The 26,099-nt window shown below is 43.2% G+C and overlaps 3 protein-coding genes and 1 long non-coding RNA gene across 13 annotated transcripts; 2 read left to right on the top strand and 2 right to left on the bottom strand.

Annotated features, from left to right (window-relative positions):
* The first annotated feature begins 82 nt into the window (after positions 1 to 82).
* Positions 83 to 2,167, top strand: LOC119014992. 2 transcript variants are annotated; one of them, XR_005073135.1, is made up of 2 exons: positions 83 to 282; positions 572 to 2,167. It is a non-coding gene; the product is annotated as an uncharacterized LOC119014992 (long non-coding RNA). The 2 variants fall into 2 exon arrangements; XR_005073136.1 differs by having other exon boundaries at positions 139 to 340.
* On the bottom strand, positions 964 to 5,944 carry LOC119014990. Of its 5 annotated transcripts, XM_037090479.1 has the most exons (6): positions 5,053 to 5,100; positions 4,827 to 4,915; positions 4,250 to 4,299; positions 3,833 to 4,159; positions 3,496 to 3,569; positions 964 to 1,590 (listed from the first exon to the last, which is right to left on the bottom strand). In XM_037090479.1, the coding sequence occupies exons 1-6, from the start codon at positions 5,083 to 5,085 to the stop codon at positions 1,552 to 1,554; spliced, it is 612 nt and encodes a 203-aa protein (XP_036946374.1). In that variant the 5' UTR covers positions 5,086 to 5,100; the 3' UTR covers positions 964 to 1,551. The 5 variants fall into 5 exon arrangements, with proteins under 5 accessions (XP_036946374.1, XP_036946375.1, XP_036946376.1 ...); XM_037090480.1 differs by lacking the exon at positions 5,053 to 5,100 and adding an exon at positions 5,589 to 5,944 and having other exon boundaries at positions 964 to 3,569; XM_037090481.1 differs by lacking the exon at positions 5,053 to 5,100 and adding an exon at positions 5,684 to 5,944 and having other exon boundaries at positions 964 to 3,569.
* Positions 4,768 to 23,198, top strand: senp7b (SUMO specific peptidase 7b). Of its 5 annotated transcripts, XM_037090471.1 has the most exons (23): positions 4,768 to 4,918; positions 5,139 to 5,232; positions 8,376 to 8,493; positions 8,593 to 8,675; positions 8,763 to 8,927; positions 9,594 to 9,688; positions 10,921 to 11,084; positions 11,222 to 11,534; positions 13,713 to 13,831; positions 15,030 to 15,158; positions 16,385 to 16,418; positions 16,561 to 16,764; positions 18,219 to 18,439; positions 18,854 to 18,930; positions 19,043 to 19,159; positions 19,527 to 19,649; positions 20,098 to 20,190; positions 21,213 to 21,289; positions 21,716 to 21,768; positions 21,861 to 21,904; positions 21,987 to 22,055; positions 22,489 to 22,639; positions 22,935 to 23,198. In XM_037090471.1, the coding sequence occupies exons 3-23, from the start codon at positions 8,377 to 8,379 to the stop codon at positions 23,064 to 23,066; spliced, it is 2,580 nt and encodes an 859-aa protein (XP_036946366.1). In that variant the 5' UTR covers positions 4,768 to 4,918; positions 5,139 to 5,232; position 8,376; the 3' UTR covers positions 23,067 to 23,198. The 5 variants fall into 5 exon arrangements, with proteins under 5 accessions (XP_036946366.1, XP_036946368.1, XP_036946365.1 ...); XM_037090473.1 differs by lacking the exons at positions 4,768 to 4,918; positions 5,139 to 5,232 and adding an exon at positions 6,898 to 7,190 and having other exon boundaries at positions 18,857 to 18,930; XM_037090470.1 differs by lacking the exons at positions 4,768 to 4,918; positions 5,139 to 5,232 and adding an exon at positions 6,898 to 7,190.
* A 1,370-nt stretch (positions 23,199 to 24,568) lies between these two features.
* LOC119014991 (translation initiation factor IF-2-like) lies at positions 24,569 to 26,040 on the bottom strand. The gene is made up of 2 exons (XM_037090483.1): positions 25,551 to 26,040; positions 24,569 to 25,318 (listed from the first exon to the last, which is right to left on the bottom strand). The coding sequence occupies exon 2, from the start codon at positions 25,284 to 25,286 to the stop codon at positions 24,885 to 24,887; it is 402 nt and encodes a 133-aa protein (XP_036946378.1). The 5' UTR covers positions 25,287 to 25,318; positions 25,551 to 26,040; the 3' UTR covers positions 24,569 to 24,884.
* Between the last annotated feature and the right edge of the window lie 59 nt (positions 26,041 to 26,099).

Below are 26,099 nucleotides of genomic sequence, written 5' to 3'. Positions count from 1 at the left end.
GTATCGTGGTGACTGGAGGAGTGCTGGTTACAGACAGTGAGCGCGAGGTGGCGCAATGACTCATGGGAGTGTTATGTCACGTCCTGTGGAGACTGTTATCGTTCAGATTTATTACTTTATGTACATGTTGTGAGTGTTGTGGCTGTGTTCTGTGACGTTCTGAGGATGTGTGTGAAATTAGCATAAACAATAAGTTTTATATCGAGCCACCGTGACTGAACAGGATGTCGCGGGTGATGAGATTCAGCAGATGCAATAAGTTCTTTGTGGTAAATGATGACAGTAAGATTATCTTCATTTGAAAACATTACAGAACCTATTTACTTCCTCGAAGAGAACTGTAGGTTATACATAATGTATTGAACATTACGAGTGCTAGATATCGCAGAACTGCTTTGAAAGACCCGGTTCAACGCCAGTAGATGGATTTCTGTCACCAAAAGCAACAATGATAATTATGTCTTTATGTTCCAACTGACACTTTTTCTCTCAGGATGAAGTCTGCATGCATTTTATTGTAAAACTCTGCAGAGACCTTCAGGGAACATCTGATCTGATTCTCTCTCTGCAGCAGCTTCGGCACCTGAAGACCAGAACCACCTAAATGTGAACCAGAATCCAGGGTGGATCCAGATCCAAGTCCTTTAACACTGATCTCATACTGAGCTGCTGATGGCAAGTCTGGTCCGGCCCATCTCTCAGAAACAGTTCCCGAGTGTGAACAGGGTTCTGGATGTGGTTCAGTGAGTCTCTGCCTATTCTGACCCACTGACTTTCACTAGTTTGGGTTGAAACTGGGTTCTGAACATGTTCTGAATCGTGGACAACATGTGTCTATTTAAATATGTCCTGCAGAATGTTCGCAGTCATCAGACTGAACAGGAACAACAGGAACCAGAGGTACTGGTGGTTCTGTTTGTAGAACTGGTACCAGCGACAGAACACAGCAGCAGACAGACAAACGTTTGTTCAACTTTTTATTAGAAACCCAACAAACTGCAGCCAAAACTCACAAACTTTTCTTCCTTTCAGTTGTTTTTCTACAGAACATGTCGATTTATTCATGAAGGTGCTTCAAAGATCTCCGCAGGATTTCTGTGGATGTTTAAATAATAAATACGAATGCTTTTAAAATAAAAATATGTTTTCATGAAATAAGGCTGAAGTTCTCCTGAGCTGATTTTATTTGTACATTACAGCAGATTTGTGGGTTTGGATAATAAAAAATAATGTTCCATAAAATTATGTCAGAAAACACACAGAGCTTAAATACTGCAACATAAATATAAAGCATTCAAACTATAAAGATATGACTGAAGCTCCTACATTTCCCATAATCCAACTGGTCTCAGTGGGAACACAGATCTGTTAACCTTCATGACAGGAAGTGGACATTTTTCAACATTAACAAAAAACAGAGAGACAGTCGACAGCATCAGGAAGATTCCTGATATCAACACAACAACGCTAATATAAAGGTGGCGTGTAGATCAGTGCCTCAGCTGTTAGCAGAGGAGCAGCTTCATGTGTTAGCGTTAGCATAGCTTAGCTTCAGAAGGAAGGACACTTCACATCTGTGGAGGACTGAACCTGAAACAAATGACTCATTATATATAAATTAATATATTAATTGCACAAAAATGATTCTCAAAATAAATGTAGGGAACAAATCAAGTTACAGAAACACTAAATGTATTTTTGAGTCCTGCCACAGAACAATGCAGTGATCTGTTCTAATAATCAATTAATTGTTTGTGTCCAATAAAAATACTTCTAATAGCTTAGTAACACTGAACAGAAACAACAATAATAATCTAATGATTCATTACAGAAACAACACAGCTGCATGCTTCATATTTTCATCAGACACATTTCTACAACAATTAATAATTATTAGAACAAAATGATTTTCTGTGTAGTTTAATATTTGTTGATGTTCACACTGATGAAGTTTCACAAGTTTTACATCTTCAGGCCTGAAAAAAAACTCTTTAGTGTTTAATGAGGATTTATAAACAAATTAATTCATTGTCATCCCGACTGTAACAACCTCATTATGAACAATTTAATCCTTCATTAGGAGCTTAATAGATATAAACGATATTTTCACAAAATGTAACAAAGTTAAAGAACTTAAAACCAAAGACACACAGAGGACTGACACAAAGACATCATCCAAATTATTTTGCACTGAAATTATAATTTGTCAATAAATAAATTGACGCATTAAAGTGCAGAACGCAACAAAAATATATATATAAAATATTAACAAATAAATAAACAAATGTTTTTTTCTTTCCATGTTTCTGGAAGTTTTATAGCTTCATTCAGGGTTTAAACTTCTGCAGTGTAAACACACATATCAGTTTGTGTCACACTTTCTGAATGAATGCTTTGATTCATTTGGATTCATACATTCTGTTCTTTCTTTACTTTGGATTCTGGCGGTCTCAGTCCTCCATAAAATCAAACTCGATGAGATGATTTCACATATTAAAGTGCCGACATCGAGTCTCCGCCTTCATATAACGTCTCTGAAGCTTAAATGGACTCTGTGGAGTTTCTGACCACTAACGAGCCAACAAACAGGAGAATTGGGCCAACAGCACCAATAAAACAAGTAAACTGACGTTTAACGTATTTAAAAAGAAATCTAGCTGATGACAGCGACCTTGAACATTGAACAGAACATTCACTTCGGGACGAAAGGTGTCACGATTCTCTAAATCAACAAACTGATTCTTTTCAGCTCCATCACTGTGAGACTCACGTGGATCAGTAAAGATCTGCAGATCCTTTTAAGCCCTGACAAACTTCTTTACAAAGAAGTTTTACAACTACGGCTCATCTTTATCCTGGAGGCTTTTTGACAAGATGAAATAATATTCAGCAAAAATAAACAATCTCAAATCTGTCCAGAGTGAACCCTCATCACAAACAAATCAATAAAGGATCTCTGACAAAAAAATAAACCAATATGTCCGATGCCGTCAGAGTTTCCTCCGGTCAGCTGATTGTTTTCATCACACAGGAGACGAGTCTGGAAGTAACGCTGCAGGATGATGCTAAGCTAGCTGCAGACTAACACTAAGCTAGCTGAAGGCTACTGCTAAGCTAGCTGTGTCATCTATGAAGTAGGGAGAGAGAAAACTGATCGCTTGTTCCCGCTTTTAGAAAATCCTCAAAAAAGATGCAGCTTGCTCAGAACCTGCCTGAGAATCTTCTGGTTTTAAGTTTTATTTGCATTTTGGAGTATTTATTTATCTTTTTATTTATCTATTTTGTGTTTTTTCTGTTGTTCTTCAGTTGTTTAAGAGAATGGTGAAATGCTTGCTAATTAATATATTAACTGATATCTGATATTCAATATGAAGATTATTATATTCTCAGCTCTGAATGTTGAATATATTGTTTGTGTTGCCTCACATCTTGTTAAATAAAACAACTGAGTACAGTCACAGCCAGCACTGTCATGTGGATGGAGGTCAGTGTTACCACAGCTCCACCGGACGGTCCTGGTCCTGGTCCTGGTCCTGCCTCTTGCTCTCGTCCTGCTTCAACACGTTTAGCTGCAACACAAACAGGTTCAACACAAAACAATCTGAAGGTCATACGAGATGAGGTGGTTCTGTTCTAGTCAGTACAGTTCTGTTCTAGACAGTCCGGTCCTGTTCTAATCAGTACGGTACTGTTCTAGTCAGTACAGTTCTGTTCTAGACAGTCTGGTCCTGTTCTAATCAGTACAGTACTATTCTAGTCAGTATAGTCCTGTTCTCGTCAGTACAGTTCTGTTCTAATCAGTACGGTACTGTTCTGGTCGAGTGGTACGGACCTGACACGGTGAGTGTGACCCGGTTCCTGAAGCTCAGCTTTGGGACCTTACAGTCATACGGGCTGCTGTCTGCCAACTGGACCTTCTTCATCTGGATGGAGAAGTTTCCCGCCTGGTATCTGTCGGGGAAGCTGATCACTCGGTCTTTATATCTGTCACTCTGTGATGACAGGTCCGGTTTATTCCTGATGATGTCGAGGACGGTGTTGTCGTCCTTGTCGGTCCAGTAGACGGAGGCGTCTTTCAGGGCCGGGCCGACCTCGCTGACGCTGCAGGTGAGCAGGACGGTTTCTCCCACAGAAGCGTTGACTTTGTTCTGGCAGCTCACTGACAGAAACCAGCAGGCGTCAGTCACATTTACTTTACTGAACCAAGAAACGATGCAGATATAAAATGTGTGTGTTTAGATCGACTCACCTGGATTCATTCTGCAGACGGCCAACACCCACAGCAGGACATGTGCACACCTGCAGAGACACGACACACACTGGACCTTCACATTCAACTGGGTCAAGTTCTGCTGGTGAAGACAAACACTGAGGATTATCATCCAGGGAGTCTGTTAGTGTTCTAGTTAATATCTGTAGGAGACGCTGCTCCTCACTGACATCTTCATTAAATTAGTTAACTCATTATGAGGAAGATTGTAAAGAGGACGGAGGAGCAGATTTATGTTTCTATGTTTAACTCTCAGCACATGACGAGAAATAACAACGAAACAATCATATGTTTAACAGCTGTCACACCAGACACAACTTTTATCTTTATATCTTATTTATATTATATCTTATATATATTATATAATATCTTCATGTTGAGGACAAAATACTGATCAACTTTTATCTCAAATAAAATGATCAACATTGAAACGATCGGTCGCGGCAGACATCTTGGTTCAAGAACTGAACCCAACACACCAAGAAGTTGGTTGTTGTTGTTTGTGGACGATCAGAGTGACGACCTGACCGCTCCACCTGAGTGTCAGTCAGCTCACCTGCAGATGGATCGAGGACTTCCTGATTCTGAGTCACAGACCATCAGGCTCCCCGTCCAGAGGTGGTGAGACTCGCTCCACAGAGCTCTCTGGTGAGGAACATGCAGAAACATGGACGCCCAACATTAGGCCCAGTTCTGCTCTGAGGTTTCTGCCCATTAAAGGAAGTTTCTGTGCTGCTCAAGGGGGAAATTATTCTATAAAATAAACTGATGCCTTCTTTTACCTTGAAAATAATTTCTGGTGCATTTTGTGGCATATTAACTAACTTAATAATAATTTGTTCCCTTCATTTTCTTTTTATTCTGCCAGTATGCATCCTCGTGTTTGTCTTCAGAGTCACTGAGGACAGGAAGAGAAACTGATCCTCACACAGTCCACAGACACTCAGTCAACATGGTCACAGGTGAGTTCTCTGACTAAACAAACAGGTAACAGGTCAGAGGTCAGTTTCTATCTTAAGTGCAGCTGCTGTGGATGAATCAGTAACAGACTCAGGCCTCAGATCACAAACATATATATTAATATGTATACATAAGTCCATATTATCCACTTATTTCAGCGTGGTTCGGTTCGCTCTTCGGCCTGTTCGGCTGTTAATTAACATTTCTAAGTGGGTCGACCCGTTAACGCAGCCTGGGCTCGGTCCGTGTGGAGCTTCAGGTCCGACAGTCCCGTCGGCACCTTACGGCTTCTAACAGGTTCTCACAGTCACCATCTTTAAATGGTGAACGATGTCTACTGTAAACGCAGATGGGTTACCGTTAGATGCTAACAGCTAGCTGAGTTAGCCTCACTCGGGGCTGGCTCGGTGGTTTAACACGACCCGGAGGCTTCAGGCCCGGTTCTGGACTGACCTCGGTGACGGGCTCATGTCGGTTCCGAAGTCCACAGTGGAGTTAAACTCGCGTTCACGTGTTTTTACTTTCCCCCGCAGTTAGCTGCTAGCTTTTAGCTCCAACACACTGCGCACTTCACTTGTCCGACGTCACCATGTACGTCATCGCGTAAAGGCCGTGGAGACTTTGTCATCTGTGGTTAGTTTGACCATAGTTCGATCAGATCGATCACTTTCATATATTTGAATATTAACTGGATGTTACAGGAGTCCGATGAGAGTTATATGATGACGTCATTATCTGTAACGTAGATTCTAAAGGCCACGCCTCTTCTGTTCATATATGGTATTGATCCTGTCTGAACTGGGTCAGGAATCTCACACATGATGTTTATCAGTTTGTTGAAATAAAAGTTTCATCGACACGTCACCAGAACCAACATAGAGTCAACTGGGTCAGAAAAGGTCCAGAGCAAGATGAACATCACAATAAATCTGCTCATATTGACAACTGCAGTTCTGTTAGAGGTGAGCTGGTTCTGGTTCACTTCTGTGAGCTGCTGATATGTAGGATCAGCTCTACAAGGGTTAAAGGAGTACGCCACCCCCAGGTGAAATTGAGTCACTCCCCGCAGTCCCTAGAGTTGGATGAGTGAGCCAAAGCGTTTTTTAGCCGACCCAGCCATTGTCCTAATCTAGAAACGCCGCGGTTAGCTTTAGCTTAGCGTAGTCGCTGTAATCCAGAGTGTCCAGCTAGCATGTTGTTGCAAAAGTGAATCAAATAACTCAAGATTTTTTGTAATTATTTCTCGTGACCTATACATTCATATCGAGTACACATATAAATGCAAATTAACACGAAGGGATTTACTAGACCAATTTATATCTGGAACTATTTGCGGCCACAACACAGGCAAAGCACTGCCTGCACTGATATATATATATATATATATATATATATATATATATATATATATATATATATATATATATATATCTATATATATATATATAGAGAGAGAGAGAGAGAGAGAGAGAGAGAGAGAGAGAGAGAGAGAGAGAGAGAGAGAGAGAGAGAGAGAGAGAGAGAGAGAGAGAGAGAGAGAGAGAGAGAAACAGGATCAGAGGACTTAAAGGACAGTCGCTACTTCCTGTAATTTGGGACAACAGCTGCTCTTGTTAACATCGCTTCTCAGACGGCGTTGTCAGTGACGTAATCACGTATAGCCAGAGTCCGGCACGCCAGCGGGCGTGGTGACGTCAGGTGTTGTCATGTCAGTGTCGTGCCGCTGAGTGTTTGGAGTAGAGCAGCTTGTGTCCGGAGCTGCAGCGGTTGCTTGCGTGGTTTTAACCCAGTTTCTGACTCCTGCCGAGCGGACAACTCCTCCTGCACACCTCATGAGCCGGCCGGACACTTTACCGACTCTTAATACCGACCAGACGGCAGCCGGCAGCTCACTTAGCTCTGAGGCTAGCTGGCTAACGGTCGAGCTAGCAGCTTAGCTGGCTCCACCGGCTGAGTTCAGGTCGGTACGTAAAGCCAGAGAGCTTCAGGTCGAACCTAGAACTCTGAAAAATGTTACTGATGATGTTTCATGATTCAGTAGTGTATTCTGGTTAATTCGGCTTAAAAAAAATTCACCGACTGCTATGTAAACTGCAAAAACAACTGTATTATTAATGGTTTACGCTGCCTGCTAGCGGCCATGTAACGGCTGACGTTACATCGTGTGGTGGGACATGGGAAGAAAACACAGGCTGCAGACTTGGGATCATTATTTATGATACCGTGAAGACATAGCGTTTGGTATATTCACGCCTAAACTTTAATTGAATAATAACTCTGAAAAAGCAGGCTCACGTTTAACGAGATTGAGCGACGCTGCCTTGAAAAATGTGACCATTTTGAATGGAGTTTGGTGTTTCAGTGTCTGATATGATATCACCTCCCAGCAGCTGCCAGTATGAGTAGTATCAATACTTGTGCATGTATTTCCTGTCAAGTGTCTGGTTGGTTGGGTAGCTTCAATGGATGTCTAAGATGAAAAGGTCTTGGGTTCACTTCCCGAGCTCCAACAGTCCCTCAGCAAACTGCATAAACTGCTAACTGGTTCCAAGCAGATGCCATTCAGAACCTCATTTAGAAAATATCTGATTTAAAATGACCTGACAGGCTTTTTTCGAGGACTCATTTTTCATCATGTTTTATATGTTTGAATGCACCAGTGTTAATATAATATTTCCTTATTCGTTTTAGATATAGTGTTGTGAGGTGAACCACAGAAAACAAACTGATATTATATTATTTTTTAAATTAATTTCTTCCTTAAATATTTGGATTCTCTTACAGAAATCTGGTATAATACGCTTCCTGATAGAGGTCAGGACACTTTCCTTAAACTCTCCTATGTCATAGTTAATCAATTAAACCACCATTTTACATAATATTATGCAAATGTTATTTTAATATTCTGAAATGTAAAAAAGAAAAGCCACTTAATGATTAAGGTTCTGTGTTTAGACAATTAATCAGTTGAATTTTATAAGATCTAGCATCAGCTTTTTAAAATCCTCATATTTGTGAATGGAGTTTGGTGTGGTATTTCACTAATACTGCATGGTTTCCAGACAGCAGCCAGGTGAGATTGTTGCAGTACTTTTCAGTGTTTTCTCTCAGAGGTTTGGTCTGAGTTTGTTTGTTCTGTCGTCAGCATGGCGTCTCCATTCAAGATCCCGAAGAAGAAACAGCCTGCAGGTTCGGACTCCGCCCGCCTGCACCTGCAGTCCCCACTGTCCCGCCTCCAGAGCTCCGCCCCTCAATTTAAGGCGGTATTAACATCTTTCTGCTTCTTTAGGGGTGTCTGCATGTTTTGGTGGACCATTTAAGGTGGTATTATTGATGTGCCCTGTCTTGTTTTTTCTGAACAGAGTAATGTGGACCAGTACAGCAGAGCTGCAGCTGACAGAATGCATGCTGGGAACATGCTCAGCTCCTCAACAAACAGACAGAGGTTTGTAAAGTCCCCCCACTACAGGCAGTGGTGTTCATTGCAGCCGCAGACGGCAAAGTAATAGTGTTTGTTTGTTCTCCCGTCCAGCACGCCGTGCAAGCCTTTCTTCAGAGACGTCGTCAAAACGCTGCTGGGACTTAACAGCCCAAACGAAGGAGTGTCAGCAGCCAATCACAGAACAGCCGGACGCTTGAGCAGCCAGTCACAGCCAGGACAGAGAGCTGAGTCGTCCTCGGCCTGTTTTTCCAACAGGTGAGTTCACAGTCATCTCTGATCTGATGAGGCAGGAACACGTCTCTGTTGCCTCTAAACTCTCAAGACAAAAGCCTCCAACAACAAACCAAGAGTGGATCCTCTTTTAATTTCTTGCTGAATCCTTTCACTTCCTGTTATAAACCACTAGCTTTAAATATGGATGATATATTGACTGACATGAAGCAGACAGATGGCTTCATGTGAAAGCCTCAGTGAAACAGAACCAATGAGTCCTTCAGAGCTCCTTCAGGAAACTCCTGTCACACACACCGGCGAGCGTCCGGTGTGAACATGAAGAGAAAGAGGAAAGCAGCTGGTTCTTACAGCTCAGACGTCGTCATGCTGCTCGATGCTGTTACACTCTGCGACTGTCAGAGGCACTTTGCATGAGACAACCTGAGACAAGGGAACAACAAAGAGCTTCTCTGTGCCATGTATTCAAATTCTGTTCAGTAACCTGATAATCTTCAAGTCACCCTGTGTTTCTTTTAACTCAGCTCACTAAACTGACACATTTGTTAAGGGAGTCTGGTGATGTTGAGCTAACTAGTTCAGTGCTGGGTCACTTCTGTCGTGTCATAAAAGTTTAAATTGAGCTTTTTTTAAATGCAGATCTGTGTATTACTGAGTAACCAAACGGCTGTAATATGTTTTGTCCACCAGATGGCGCCCAAAGAGAGCGTCAGACCGGCTGCTGAAGTCCGACGTATCCTCCGAGCCTCCATCTCCACCACAGAAGAAGAAAAGTGACCTGAGTGGTATAATCATAGATATAATATACGAATATTATGTTATAATATACTTATAATATACGTGTACGTAAATTATGTCTATGGGTAAAATAACTACAGAGATCTTAATGAGCTTAGATGTCTGTTACTCAATTCATGAAACGTTTGATGGGAGCAGCTTGTTGATCATCACGTCTTACATTTTGATTAACAGTTAAATTTTCAGCTGGATAACAGAAAGTCTTCGAACAGTCAGCCTTTAACTTTAGAGACGCATCGTGTGGCTGGAAGATAAGAAGCATGTTGACAAAACATAAATATTATTAAATAAATATTAAGATAAAATATACTGTAAATAATTAACAGGTAAAACATTTGAAATGTAAAAGAGTTTACACCAAATTACACCTTTTAAAAATATAACTCTACTATAAACTATGAATGAATAGATATGAAATATTCAGAAAATAGCAAAAACATGGATTTAAAATTAGAACGCAAAAAGTTAACTTTCAAATATTTATCTAAAAAGAATTTGCTGGATGTAAAAAATAAAGTGTAAGAAAAAACAAATACATAAAACATGTAAATCTACTAAAAAATTCCTTTTCATTATGGGTTGATGAATTTTGAACTATTTTGTTGAATATGATTTCTTAAAAACATTTATCTAACTTGCTTCATGTGACTGATATCTTATGCAAATGCATGAACATCTAACCTCTGCCCTATATGATTGTAATAGAGTCACGAACCAGCCAAAACTCAGATAGAAAGTCGCCTTCTTGTCTTATGTTTTATGTCTGATAATTTTATGCTTTGCACAGAGTCCCAGGTCATGCGTCATGAAGTTTTAACTTTACGTCTTGTGTCGATGAGAAGCCTGTCTGATTGGGATAGTCATATGTACGTGTGTGTGTAGCTTAATCACTGCTGGCACCGAGAGTGCTTGTCTCTTCCCCTGACCTTGTTGATATCTGTGTATAAAATTGTGAACACTCCTTTACTCGGGGCTCATTCACTCAGCTCATGAATTTGACTGTGTGGTGAGTCCATCTGCAGATGGTTGGATTAAACTTACCGAAAAGACAGATCTGACTTTACTCTTTGATTGACAGAAATTTCCACCACACTACATAACAAAAAAATAAAAAGTATATACATTAAAAAAATTAATTTAAAATCATGTTTCTGTGAGTTCCCATGATGCTGTTGGGTGTAAACAGGAAGTGTAATGTTGATCCTGTTTCCACCTGCAGGTTCGTTCGGGTCGACCAGAAGAATCTCTGTGGACTCTCTGGACTCTCTGGACTCTCTGGCGGAACTGCGAGCAAAAGAGCATGCTGGGAGTTTGAGTTCATTGACGGCGGGACGAGAAACGTGGAGGAGAGGGGAGTCCGGCGGGGACGCTGCTGAGAGGAAGGTAAAGTTCAAAGGTCACCAACACATGACTGACAGGTCTGTCTTCCAGTGAAACTTCAGCGTGACTCAAACCTGGCAGCCGATCTAAAAACATTTTCTATGAATGAGAAAGTAAAGAATGAATGTTTTTTCCTTCAGAGCGATGCAGGAAACCCTCCTGAACCTTCGTCTTCAGAGGACAAATTCCTGTCGCCGCCCAGACCCAGAAACAAACCGTCGGATCATAAACCTGAACCCAAAGAGCCCCACAGACCCTCCGTGACGCCCGGTGGCAGGCAGAGCCTCGACAGGACAGCGTGGCTAGCTGCCGGCAGAAACCTGAGGGACGACCTGAGGGAAGAGGAGAGGCAGAGGTGGAGGGAGTTCAGGAAGAACAACACGTCCAACAGATCGGCCGTCCTGCGGCTCCGACTGAAGAAACCCAAACAAACACCGGCAGACACCGAACCGAGTGAGTATTCACTGCAGAACTTCACCGGTACAAAACCTGTAACAAGAACACAACAGAATACATAAGAGATAACAAGATCAACAGGTGGAACCCACAGCTTCAGTCCAGTCTGACGGAGTCAGAACCCACAGCTTCAGTCTGACAGACAGGGTCAGAACTTACAGCTTCAGTCTGTCAGACAGGGTCAGAACCCACAGCTTCAGTCTGACAGACAGGGTCAGAACCCACAGCTTCAGTCTGTCAGACAGGGTCAGAACCCACAGCTTCAGTCTGACAGACAGGGTCAGAACCCACAGCTTCAGTCTGACAGACAGGGTCAGAACCCACAGCTTCAGTCTGTCAGACAGGGTCAGAACCCACAGCTTCAGTCTGACAGACAGGGTCAGAACCCACAGCTTCAGTCTGACAGACAGGGTCAGAACCCACAGCTTCAGTCCAGTCTGACGGAGTCAGAACCCACAGCTTCAGTCTGACAGACAGGGTCAGAACCCACAGCTTCAGTCCAGTCTGACGGAGTCAGAACCCACAGCTTCAGTCTGACAGACAGGGTCAGAACTTACAGCTTCAGTCTGTCAGACAGGGTCAGAACCCACAGCTTCAGTCTGACAGGGTCAGAACTTACAGCTTCAGTCTGTCAGACAGGGTCAGAACCTACAGCTTCAGTCAGACAGGGTCAGAACCCACAGCTTCAGTCTGTCAGACAGGGTCAGAACTTACAGCTTCAGTCTGACAGGGTCAGAACTTACAGCTTCAGTCTGTCAGACAGGGTCAGAACCCACAGCTTCAGTCTGACAGACAGGGTCAGAACTTACAGCTTCAGTCAGACAGGGTCAGAACCCACAGCTTCAGTCAGACAGGGTCAGAACCTACAGCTTCAGTCTGTCAGACAGGGTCAGAACCCACAGCTTCAGTCTGTCAGACAGGGTCAGAACTTACAGCTTCAGTCAGACAGGGTCAGAACCTACAGCTTCAGTCAGACAGGGTCAGAACTTACAGCTTCAGTCAGACAGGGTCAGAACCTACAGCTTCAGTCTGTCAGACAGGGTCAGAACCCACAGCTTCAGTCTGTCAGACAGGGTCAGAACCCACAGCTTCAGTCAGACAGACAGGGTCAGAACCCACAGCTTCAGTCAGACAGACAGGGTCAGAACCCACAGCTTCAGTCCAGTCTGACAGGGTCAGAACCCACAGCTTCAGTCTGTCAGACAGGGTCAGAACCCACAGCTTCAGTCAGACAGACAGGGTCAGAACCCACAGCTTCAGTCAGACAGACAGGGTCAGAACCCACAGCTTCAGTCTGACAGGGTCAGAACCCACAGCTTCAGTCCAGTCTGACAGGGTCAGAACCCACAGCTTCAGTCCAGTCTGACAGGGTCAGAACCCACAGCTTCAGTCAGACAGACAGGGTCAGAACCCACAGCTTCAGTCTGTCAGACAGGGTCAGAACCCACAGCTTCAGTCCAGTCTCTGGGTTAACCCCGTCAGACTGGACTGGAGCTGTAGGTTCAATGTGTTCATCTCAATATTACAGAATCATCAGAACTTCTCTGCATGTTTGAGTCAGAAAAAGGAATATTTGAAACAGACATGTGACTAAATTAAAGATATATTAGATATTACTAATATTTTCAAACAAAAAAGGTTGAGAATATTATAGTAGTAATAGTTTTACAAGTAGAGATGTTTAAAGTATGTTAAATATTTGATATAAATAAGTAGATAATAATAAATGTAAAGATGTTAAAAAACTTATTCTTAAAAAAAGATTAAATAAAATGAAAATATAATAAAATATTAGATGTGAAATTCTAAAGAAATTGTTTAAAATTCAAAATAAGCAATGTAATATTTTTTAGATCAAATTAAAAAATACATAATCAAATATAAATGAAAATATAGAAACATTAATGATGAAAATATGTAAGTAAAAATGATGTACATTTAAAAACAAACATGAAAAATAAAATACCAAATTTGAAAATGTTAAATATTAAAAAAACTGATGAAATGTAAATGAATAAAGATAAATAGATTAGTGTTATAATATTTATTAAAAAGATAAAAATACATACAAAAATACAAAATATATATGTATCAATATAAAAATGTAAATGGATGAAATACACAGATGAGAATTTAAAATGAAGATAAAACCTGTCATTCATTTTTCTCCTCCAGTCGTGCTGTCGAGTGAAGAGGAGGAGGAGGAGGAGGAGGAGGAGAGTGATGGAGAGGGAGGAAGCAGCAGCTGGGTGGAGGGACCCCGTCCAGGAAGCTCAGTGCAGATACAGGTACAGGTAGGAGACTCACCTGAGACTGAAGAGACTGAACACACCTGCTGGTGTCTGGTCCTCTGTGAAGGACGGCAGGACATTTCAGGACAGCCCGCTCAAACGTGTGTTGATCGTTAACGGCGTTCCCACATCGTTATGATTAACTTGAAGTTTAATTACAGAGTAGATTCAGAGTGAATCAGTCGGACACGAACCATCTGAGCTCACAGCGAGCGTACGTGTGAAACACAGAGCCAGATTTAATTCAGAGCACCGAGGCTTCATGATAACATCAGAATACAACCAGGTCAGACCTCCAACAAGCTGGAGCATCGAATCCCTCCGACGTGACTCATGTTCAGAGATGGCACACTGGAGTTTACTGAGCAGAACTGATGAACAGAGATCCGCTTCTCACCACACCACAACATCCGGAACCTTCCAAACCATGCTCCTCCATTCATTCATATCCAGACAGCCAACATCTCCCCGTGAACAACAACAACAACAGTATTAATAACACTGAAAGTACAATGACAGTAACTGTTGGTCTGGGCCTGTTGAGGAGTGGAGGACTGACCCAGTTCTGGTCTCAGGTCTGTGTAAGGACTGTGTGTTCCGTGTTTGAGGCTGAAGTGAGTCATGTGGTGTGTTTGGCTGTAAACACTCGTCACAGGGACTCTAAGCAGATCCACATCAGATGTGAATGGACTGCTGAGTGTTTGTTGTTTACTGGCACTTATCTACAAACCAGCTGTGAGTCTCAATAAAAAGAGGGTTCTGTCCTGACCCAGGGGAAGTGGACCTGAAGCAGAACTGTTCTGACTGAAGCGGGAATGTTTGAGATGATGAATCGGTTAGTTTCAACAATCTCATGTTGGAGCCAAAAGTCTCACCTCATGTTGTACAGATGTCATTAATTCACTGTGGATGTTCCTGTAGGGGAGAGCTGCTGATACGTGTTGATCTTTGCTCTAACACACCACAGGGGGAATATGTAGGTGAGGTGATGAGCCAATCAGATTCTGACCTCATCTCCGCTCACGATCGGCACAGTTACCTCTGCAGGGCGGGCGGGTTGGTTGGTTGGTCTGTTGGTGTTTATTTCTGTCCTTTGCTAACAAACACTGCTGAAATCTAAAATCTGAAGGTTCAGATTAACATAAAACACTTGAGTTCATGCGTCTGTGTGTTAATTCTGTCCCCTTGTGTTGTCTGACAGGCTCAACAGGCTTGTTCTTCCAAAGGTGAAACAGGTGGATGTGAGCTGCCACCACCTTCCTACATGGAGCTGGAGTTTGTCTCGTTTCACGCCGGCCTGACTCAGGCTGATGCCAACGGGAAGATGTTGGTGAGTGGAGCTGAAGTTGTAGCCAGAACACGTCCTGCACACGCTCAGTGCTGCACGTTCAAAACACCCAACAGGAGATTTAAGGAAGAGCTGAAGCACCTCAAAGCGTTTGAGGAGCACATTCTGAATACAAACACTCAGGAAACCTGTACGCCTCCGTATATAACCGTCTTGTATTATGTACATGTACTTCCTGTGTGTACTTGTATGCTGAGTGTGTATTCAGGTCAGTGTAGCTTCTCTGTGGTGTGGCTGCTACTCCTGGACGCTTAAACATTTAAGGCCGACTGCAACAGTTTTTACCTCGTTCCTCTTTTTCCACAGCCTGTTCCAGCACACACACACACACACACACAGAGTACACACTCTAATTTGATTGGTCCATAATTGGTTTGTGTTGCTCGTACTGTAATTTTAATCATTCACATGTGTTTTCCAAAGTGCTTCAGTGCACCAACTCTATTTGTTTTTGTTTGTTTTAATGTGTTTGTTTATGTGTGTGTGTAAAAATGTTAAAAAGCAGTATGACCAAAGCCAAATCTTGCACTAGAGTCCCGTCAGAAAACACCTAATTCTTTTCGGGCATTGAATACCGTGCTGTTGTCGTAGCAACAATGGCACCAGAGCACCCCGCCGTCCCGGGACGCAAGTCAAAGTTTGCTGTTCTTTTCGTTTCACAGCCGCAGGGCAGAGAAACTCCGTGATGAAGCTGTAAACCGTGAACATTTCAGAGTTTAACGAGCAATTAAGACGCGGCAGCTGGGGTCTGATGGCGGCGCGCCGGGTTTAATTAGAGCGCTGTAAAAAAGCAGGAGGGCAGCAGAGGAGGAGGTTAGTAGGTCAGCATGTCAACGATCTGCACGCAGACAATCACACAAACGCTACAAACTGGAAGAAATAACGCTTGTTTATTTCTGTGTTAGTATAATTTTAGATTTTACCACCTTCAAGCTGAATGATGCTCAACCTAACCTACCTGAGGGAGGATGGAAGATTCGAAATGCTCAAATGACCATGAAATACAATGCACTTTATGTTTTTGTCATGATTATTTGAAAACGGGTGTAGTTACGTCCTCATGAAGAGCTGCATGATGAGATGCATCATCACATTTAAATGTGAAATATGTAAGAATTTGAGCTGTGTTGAAAGTTTTGTCTCTTTTCCTGATGTGCAAATATTTTTTCTTCTCTCAGCAGTTTTACATGTTTGTTCTTTCTGTCTAGATCACTGAGAACGGCATCACGGTTCCTCTGAAAGGTAACAACAGATTTCTGACTTCAGTCATCGTGAGTTTACTGACTGAATAAGTGTTAATTTTAAAGTTAGTTTTTTGCTCAGATTGAAACTGTCATGATATTCTGTAACAATGAATGGAAGTTGATGAATGCCTCTCTGTTAGGAGCTGAGGAGGGGGAGGTCACCGTGGTGGCATCTCAGGTCCGGGGTTACGGCGTGTGGGATGGGGGCGTGGCTCAGGGCGGGGCTCTGTTGGCTAGTTGGGAAGGCCACGCCCCCTCGCTGCTCTTCCTGTGGGTGACCGATGCTCAGGCCAACCTGCTGCAGATGGAGCTTTCCGCCATTCAGACCTCCAACTCTGCCTCAGGTAACAATTTCACTTCAACTCCCTTCAGCGCGTTAAACTTTTAAACACTTTTCTGTGCTTGAATTCGTCACTTTAGCTGGTTTTGTTGTTGAGACCAAGACGACTTTTAAACGTCTCTCAGTGCTGTCACATCAACACCTTAACTTCTTTCAGCATTTTCACTTCATCTCCTCTCAGTGGTTTGAACTTAATCTAACGCTTTGACTTATGTCGTTATTTTCAATGAAACGCTTCCCTGTGCTTGAATTTATGACTTGAGCTTGTTTTCCCACTTAAACTTCTTTCACTGCTTCAGTTAAATCCTACTTACAAACTAATTTTATTGTCTTCACTTCAACTACTTTGACGGTTTGAGCTTCAACAAACAATGGAGCTCCATCTCCTCTTAGTGCTTTAATCTAACAACCCTTCGACTTCAGCACTAGTATCATCTCCTTTGGAATCGAATGAAGCTGATTTAATTCTGTATTTAACTTCAGCATATTTACTTCAACCCCTTTCAGTTCCTGAACTTCAGCTCCTTTCAGAGTTTAACAGTAAACTGTAGTGATGTTTGTGTTTTTGTTTTTTGCAAATTTTCACTTCCACTTCATACAACGCCTACAGTTACATTTATCTCCTCATCCCCTTCTAGCCTTTTACCTTAACTGTGACTTCAGCTTCCTTTAGTCTTCCTGGTCAGAAACACCTGACACACAACACAGAGATGCTGCAACATCCTGTCAAAAACACAAAGTCCTGAAATAGTTGAAATGTTGTACTCGCTTCATCTCCATTCAGCCTCAACTCAGAGTCTATACAAACTGACATCTTCATTTTCTTGAACTGAAACTCAAATTAATTCCTTAAATATCTTCAGCTTATTACTGTCACACAGACAATTCAAATACTACAAATGTGAGGACACTCAAAATGCTTCTACACACTTCAGTTTCTCTGGTTATTTGACGTATTTGATGTCTCAACATGAACAACAGCAGGAGCAGCTGCTGTTTGTCCCTCATGCTCTGATGTACCAACAGATAAGTGTGTTTGTTGGCACCGTCAGAAGCTTCATGTAGTTTCCATCATCACACAGTTTCCACTCACACTGCAGTAACAACACGGAGAGCTCTCACTCTGACGCCGTTTCCTTGAACCATAAATGTCGCCCCAAAACCACAACGAAGGAAAAACACAAAGTAGTGTTTGACTCTCAAAACAGAACTACATTTAAACATCAAGTAAAATAAGAATGTAACTAATCAGCAGCCACAGACCACACAGTGAATCCTGCTCCCACACTGACCCTGCAGGATACAATCACACATTTTCTCAATGAAGGCTTGACTGGAGCTGCAAGGCTTCATGGGACATCAGCATACAGGAACGCTCTGTCCTGACTCTGACCCAGTTTGTCAAAGTAGTCCAGTGCCTCCAGCTCCCTCCCTCTAACTGGTTCTCCTCCTCTTCAGGGCCTTCGTGCTCCTTCCTCCTGCTGGTGTTGACGGAGCAGCTGCAGGAGCTGCAGACCGCCCTGCTGGCCTCCATCTTGGACATGGAGGAATACAGGAAGGGCTCCTCCTCCTCCAGCGGGCCCACCTCCCCTCTGGACTGGACCGACGGGCTGCTGCTCCTTCACAGCTGTCCTCCTCCTCTGGACCAGCACCTCCTCAGACTGCTGGGATGCTCCACGGTGAGACTCCTCCTCCCTTTTTACTTCCTTGTTTTGCTTCTTTCTTTCTTCTCTCCTTTTCATCCTTCCCTTGTTCCCTCATTCCCTTGTCTGGGTCCTTCCCTCACTTCTTCTGCCCCCTTTCGTACGTACAGTCTCCTCCTGGTTTCCTCCCGCCTAGCTTCCTGCTTTGATCTCCTTCTCTCCTCACCTCTTTAGTTGCCTTCCTGCTTCTGTATGTCCTCTTCACCTCCCTCTCCTCCTCCCTTTCCCTCCTCCCCCTCCTGTAGTGATATCTAATCCTCTGTCATCCATTTTATGAGCCTGTTAGCTGTCAGCTGGTTGGAGGAGGTTCAGAGAGGGTTGGTCACAACAACCCTCCACGTCAAAATCTACCAAAACAAACCATTCAAATAAATCTCTTCTCCCTTTCAGCAGAAATCCAGTCCGTTGAGAAACGACCAGAGAAAGAAGAACCTGAGTTCTTCGGGTCTGCAGCAGCTTCCCACCAGGTAAAACACACAGAACCAGGTCTAAAGATTCACCTGAGCCAGCTGAGAGTCATGACTGTAAAAAACCAGCAACAACAGGAAGTTTGGTTAATTTTCTGTTTGTGCTCTTCAGATTGATTCAGTATCCGCTGGCGCCCTGTAAAGGCCGGATCGCCGTGACCAAGGAGGACCTGGCTTGTCTGGATGGCGGCGAGTTCCTCAACGACGTCATAATCGACTTCTACCTCAAGTGAGTCTGTCAGATGAGAAAAATATATTTGTTGGAAAAGTTTTTCACGTTAGAAATGTCTCACTTTATTCAGATGACATGCTTCTATTTTTATCAGATTACTGGATCAGTTTACAGAAAACAAGAAATCTTTCAGAAATGTTTGGCACAAAGTCAGTTAAAAGAACTTAACCTGCTAAACAAAGTCTGATGTCTTTGGTAAGGTATCAGAGCAAGTGTTTAGTCTAAGAAATGATCAAATCCAGTAGGATGTAATAGTGTCGTACTGCAGATCTGTGCTGGAGAAGAAACTCTTGCATGTAGTTGTAGTTCCTGCCTGTCACCAGACAGGTTGGTCAGGGACCTGATTGGTCTCCTCCTCCTGCAGGTATCTCCTCCTGGAGGGTGTCGGCGGCTCGGTGGCTGAGCGGAGTCACGTCTTCAGCAGCTTCTTCTACAAACAGCTGAGCAGACGTAGAGCCGCTGGAGAGAACGACGCCCCGTCCGTCCCGTAAGAAGCTGACGAGGACGAGGATTTTTTTATTCTGTTCATGTTAGAGCTACAACTGTTGTCTCTCTGTTTAATCTGTAGATTATTTTCCTTGATTCATTTATTTTATATCAGTCAAATGTGAAAAATGCAGCCACAATTTCTAAGGTTCCATTTATCTAACAGACCACAACCCAACAATATTCTGCTCAGTCATAAATGTGGAAGAAATGCAACAATTACTGAACAGTTGGCTGTGACTGTAGTTGTCGTCTTTACAAGTTCAATAGAAAAAGAAGAGAAAGAAAAGATTTAATAAATTAGTTTACCAGCTGATTCCTCTAGATGTTCTGAAGCTTCTGTGTGACAGTGAGCCTCCTCTCCACTACTGCAGATGTTTCCACGGTGATAGATGTTCAGTTTCATCAGTCTGAGCTCTTCTTCTCTGCTTGCTTCTTCATCTTCTTAGTGATCGTCACATGAGGCACCAGAGGGTAAAGACCTGGACCCGCCATGTTGACATCTTCACCAAAGACTTCCTGTTTGTGCCTGTCAATCAAGAGTAAGAATTATTTTATTCCACTTGGACAAAGTGACACATTTAAGACAGACGGAAGTGAGTTTGATTAGACTGGATCTTGTGTTTCATATCACAGAGATGCTGTATGACTTTATTGGAGGTTAGTTGGAGGTGGAATGAGTTTTTCCCCTCCGTGACCTGCTGAAAGTAGAGCGAGTCGACAGAGCTGACCTCAGCTCTTTGACCCAGATTTAAAGACGCCGGTTTGGAGTTCTGACCTCTGTTGGGACACTTGATTCAAAACTCTGCAGTTCTACTTGAATTCAAGCACCTCATCACTGCCTTTACCTGCCAACTGGGTGACAGACTGACCGACTCAAGTCACCTCTGCTGAATCATTTCTGACTCCTGTCGATGACTTTACCAGACTCGCTGCTCTCTGCACCTCATTGTTTCATTAAACTCCTCAGTTCATCCAAATCAGCTCAGAGTCTTTGTGGAATATCTGTGACATTTTCCTGCCACATCAGTGTCATTTTTGTGACAAATTCGTTTTTTCTTTAGTGAGAAAAAAACTAAGTTTGCAGATTTTGATCGGTCTGTCAGGATTCTCCAAATCCTCGATTTGATTTGACTTTCAACGCTTTGTCATGATTCAATTAAATGTGTGATTTTACCTTCTTTTTCTGCCCTGACGACTGTGTCCCTGTTAGACGGTCATGAGATCAGTAAAGGTCAACAGATTGTTGGTTTTATATCCTGCTGATATCCTAACGTAAGCTTACATGTTGCCCAGCGTTTGAAGCTCCGGGGTTTGTCTTTGTTTTAATTCTGAAAATGACCGTCACAAATCTCTGTTGTCATTTAAATTCTGACTCTTGTCTTAAAGAACAGAAAGAAGCTGTAAAACCAACAGACTCAGCTGTCTTCTTCTTGTCTTTTAATTGCTGTAAAGTTTACTCAAAACTTCCTGCAGATGTTTCACAATAAAAGACTTCCGGTGGCTCAGAGGACACCACCTCCTGATAAAGAAGCAGTTTTATCTTCATTATCTGTCTTCTTAGGGCTCACTGGTTCCTGGTGCTGGTTTGTTTCCCGGGACTGGAGGAGGTTCAGTACGAGGAGTTTCACAGCCCCACAGGTGAGCTGCTGCCGTTTGTCTTTAGACTCTTGTTTGCCTTCGCAGATTAGAATAAAGTGTCTGTGGAAGCTACAGCGCCGCTCAGCCTCAGTAATGTTTAACAGAGCCTCTCTAATCGCCACCAGACGTCTTTGTGTTGGGAAAAGTTTTTGGATATTTGGGGCACTGGCAGCAATTGTGGGAATAACACATCAGTACACACCAGAAATTAAAGGATTAAATGTTCCAGACGTAAATATCTGCTCCTCTGAAGACTCTAAGCTCCAACATTTGGTGTTCCAGTTGACTTATTTTATCAGTTTTTATCTTTGTCTGTAAAGAAACTTTAAAAGTCTGGTAACTGAAGTCCATTTTTCTTTTGAATGATTTCTGCTGGTTTTGTGTTGAAGTGCAGAGATTTCAGGGTGTTTTGTTCTGGTGTCTCAGGTGGATCAGAGCGAGCTGCAGGAAAACCTTCCCTGAGATCACAGCAGCCACCGGTACATGTGCCGTCAGAGCTCTCAGCACTCAGGAGAAGTTTGTGCTTGTTTTCTTTGTGATACAATGTTCAGGTGTGTGTTTGTCTCTGCAGGAGTGCCTTCAGCAGGGCTGTCACAGGGACACGGTGGTAAAGAGGTGAGTCATCTCCAAATAAACTTGTTCTGTCAGGTCGTCCTGTCGTTTTCTCTAAAACGTGTTTCTTCTTTGTCTACACCAGGCCGTGCATCCTGGTCATGGACTCACTGAAGCTGTCATACCACGAGAACGTCTGCAGACTCCTCAGAGAGTAAGTTTCACATCTGTGATCAAGACGTCAGTTCAACCAACGTTTCCCGTGTTCGGGAGAAGAAATCGAGTTCAGGGGTTTGAATTTAAAGTGACATCATCAGCATGTCAACATTTCAGACATGAACATTTAGTCTTTGGAAAAGGTCATTTTGGGTCGGTCACTTCCAGCCACATCACAGTCTTCAGTTACTGTGAGACATTCTGATGAAACAGGAAGTTGTTGCTGAGCTGTTGGGCTACTCAAACATGTCAACAAACAAACAAACGTCATGTTTGATATACGTTCATAGTTGTGCTCTTTACTGTACTTAAAGAAAGTTGCCCTCACCACTTTGTTTCATATTTAGTAAAGGTGTTCATTTCAAGGCTCAGCGCTGCTCGCAGCTCCAGCAGAAGTTGTTTGTACCTGTGATTCCTCTTGTTGTCTTCAGCTACCTGCAGGTGGAGTGGGCAGTCCGGAGGGGGACGTCCCGTCTGTTCACGTCCGACACCATGAGGAGCTCCAACTGCCGCGTTCCCCAGCAGGACAACAGCAGCGACTGTGGGGTTTACCTGCTGCAGTACGCCGAGAGCTTCCTGCAGGTACAGCAACACCTGAGACTGTTCGGGAAGCACCCGACTGTCATACTCGAGTAAAACTAAAGAAACCGAGTTAAAATATTACTGGTTGAAAGTCACCTGTACGAGTAGCACTTGAGTAAAAGTCTTCCATGAAATGTACAAAAAAAGAACCCGTGCAGGTATCTGCTGCAGCGCGATGTCTGCAGAGTAACTAGTAACTTCAGTTCAGGTAAATGTAATGGAGTAAAACGTCCTGACGAGCACTTGCACGATCTTGGCTTCACATTAAAATCGAGCTCTCTGATTGGCTCCCCAGAACCCCGTGGTGCACTTTGACCTTCCGTTGCGTTTGGAACACTGGTTTCCTCGGCAACGTGTTCGACAGAAGCGCGAGGAGATCCGAAGTCTGATAATGAGGCTGCACCAGAGTCAGAAGAAAGAGAAGTGAAGGCGGGCCGGGCCGGGCCGATAACTCACCTGTGCAATAAATAATTTATAGTTTTTCTATGTTGTTAAAATGTTTTTACTTTGTCGTCAAATTATTTAAAATGTTACGACAATAAAATTTCCTACAAACGTTTGTTGTTTGATTTTGTTTGTTGACCATTAATCGCTTTCGGTCAGAGATAAACTGAGAACTTTGTATTTTTCAACATCGCCATCAATCAAAATCGGCAAATTGATTGATGACGATGTTAGAAAAGATTTTGATTCGCAGTCAGAATTTCGTACATTAATGTTGAATTGTTCTTTTGTTTTTCGTGCTTCCACTCAGTTCTAAACCTTCAGTCACGAAGGCTCTCAGTTTGAAACTCTAACTCTGTGAGAAGTGGAAGAAACAACTGAACCATAAGACCTCGTCCAGAACACATAACTGCTCGTGTGGTTTGGAGAGAAAGCTGCTTCCTGTTGGTCTTGTAACGAGCCGAGTCGCTCCAGGAATTCAATGTAAATAAAACTGTGGGAACAGATCTGGATTTAATCTCATCGCGCCGAGCAGCAGACGTACAGGACAGAACGAGGCAGAAACAGGAACAAGAGACGTGGAAACTAAACACAAAGTGAGGAAAGCTTTGACTTTATCTCAGTTATCTGTCCGACCGCCTCTGTCACTCCCTGGAGACAGATTTAACAAAAGGCTTCTTAATGGATCTAATATGTGAAGATTCTCCAAAACCAGCTTCAGTCATTCATCAGGAGGCTGCCGACAGAAACTCCAGTCACTCCGGTGTAGACCTGAGCTCAATGAGGTCAAGTCATCTGGGCCTTCCTTAGTGTTAGTGCACCTTGTTGTCCGGGAAACAGAAGGAAACAGGAAGTGACAGGAGTCATGATTGATGTGTCCACTCGAGGGCGCTGTCACAGAAACACGTTTAGAGAACTTAGTGGAACAGCGATGATGGTTACTGACGGCAGAACACAAATTCTGAGTTTACAAACTTTATGATTATTTCCATCTCGTCACGTCATTCTGTCTGTGACTGATTCCTAACAACTTTTCAAACTAAATCTGTTGTTGCAGTGAGAATATTTTAATTTCCAACTTTGTTTCCAGAACGTTGTGAGACACCAGAGTAAGAGTGAACTCACTGTGAAGACCTGAGAGCGTCACTTCTTCTCTAAACGTTTCTCAGACTTAATTATGAGGATTCAAACCAAGAAACAGAGACGCAACTTCACACTGCAAAAAGTTCTGTCAGTCATCTGAATCAAAAAATCTACAAATCATTTCCTGTATATGTATAATTAAATAATATTGACACAGCAGAATTAATTAATAATGAGTTAATTACTCCATTGGATCTGTGGTGTGTGTGTGTGTGTGTGTGTGTGTGTGGTAACCTTTGGGGTTTTAGAGGACCCCCTCCTGCCCCGCCCCCCTGCTGAGGACCAATCAGCTTACAGCTCATTAATTGTCTCAGACTGGAGGGAGACAGACACCAACACTGGTCGTGATTAACTGATCAGTTTAATAATGACTATTGATTAGCAAAAACTCTTCATCACACCGGTTGAACTCGTCGCTCAGCGTTTTGTAAACATGATTAATAATTATATGTTTGGTGAAATTCAACATGTGATCAGCTTTTAACAGGTGAAGTCAAATTAAGCACGCCTGTAATCACTGACGTCGTGTTGATCAATACATACACAATTACAGGAACACCTTGAGTTTATGTATGACTGAACTGGCCCTGGTCTGGTCCTGGTCTGAACCCCGTCTGGCCTTACTGTTGCCCTGGTCTGGTCCTGAACCGGTCCTCATCTAGCCCCCATCTGGCCCTGGTCTGTTCCTCTTGTGTGGCCCTAACCTGGCCCTGGTCTGGAGCCAGCGTGGCCCTGGTCTGGAGCCAGCGTGGTCCTGGTCTGGAGCCAGTGTGGTCCTGGTCTGGAGCCAGCGTGGCCCTGGTCTGGAGCCAGCGTGGCCCTGGTCTGGAGCCAGTGTGGCCCTGGTCTGGAGCCACTGTGGCCCTGGTCTGGAGCCAGCGTGGCCCTGGTCTGGAGCCACTGTGGCCCTGGTCTGGAGCCAGCGTGGCCCTGGTCTGGAGCCAGCGTGGCCCTGGTCTGGAGCCACTGTGGCCCTGGTCTGGAGCCAGTGTGGCCCTGGTCTGGAGCCAGCATGGCCCTGGTCTGGAGCCAGTGTGGCCCTGGACGGGGAGGAGGTCATGTTTTGCCCCAGCAGCCATAGATTTGTGTAATCTGAGCGATGGGAGGTGAAGATTAGACAGATTTAGTCTCTCCATGAAGCTTCATTCTGCTTCTCAAAAATAATCTGAGTCCTCGAGACAGAAAACTGATCCCGAGTCGCTGCTGGAGACTGACTGAAGTAGAACCACCTCGGTCCGGAACACAGGAGAGTTTCTACAGTTCTGATGTGAGAAAATGAAGTAGAACATTTAGAGTCACAGACGTTCGTTCATGTTAAACATACTTTTAGACGTTTGTGGAATGAGAATCTTTCCGCCTTGGTTTCGTGTTGCTCGGCTCTTGCTTCGTTAATCCCATTATCCAATAAAAGATGTCTGCCATTGTTGACGGTGTGCAGCTGCAGGGGGTCCGGTCTGGACCAGGATGAGTTTAATTATAGAAAACCGCCTGAGTGAAGCTGCTCAGCTTGTTGTGAAGGTCCGGAGGAAGTAAACAGAACCACAGTCTCAGCTGAGGATTCAGCAGCACCTCGAATTAAAACTCATATTTTAGTTAGCAAGACAGTTTTTTCACTTGTCGTTATCAATCATTCACAAGTGTTTCCTTGTGGAATTTCTAATTCTAAGGTTTGTTATTTTGTTCTCATGTAAAATCATTCATCAACATTTTAGCTCAGATGAGAACATGTATGAATATAATAAATAAATAATATCCATGAAAAATATCAAAAGCAAAAATAAACATGGCAGTTAAAATTTTCTTGACCAAAGAAAAACAAAATATTGTTACTGTCCTATAAATCTCTCTCTAAATCTATCTCTCTATAAAAGCA

The sequence above is a fragment of the Acanthopagrus latus genome, chromosome 24 (assembly GCF_904848185.1).
Source record: "Acanthopagrus latus isolate v.2019 chromosome 24, fAcaLat1.1, whole genome shotgun sequence".
Classification (NCBI taxonomy): Eukaryota; Metazoa; Chordata; class Actinopteri; order Spariformes; family Sparidae; genus Acanthopagrus; species Acanthopagrus latus.
The sequence above is the reverse complement of the archived record's forward strand: the minus strand, read 5'-3'. Positions and strand labels throughout refer to the sequence as shown.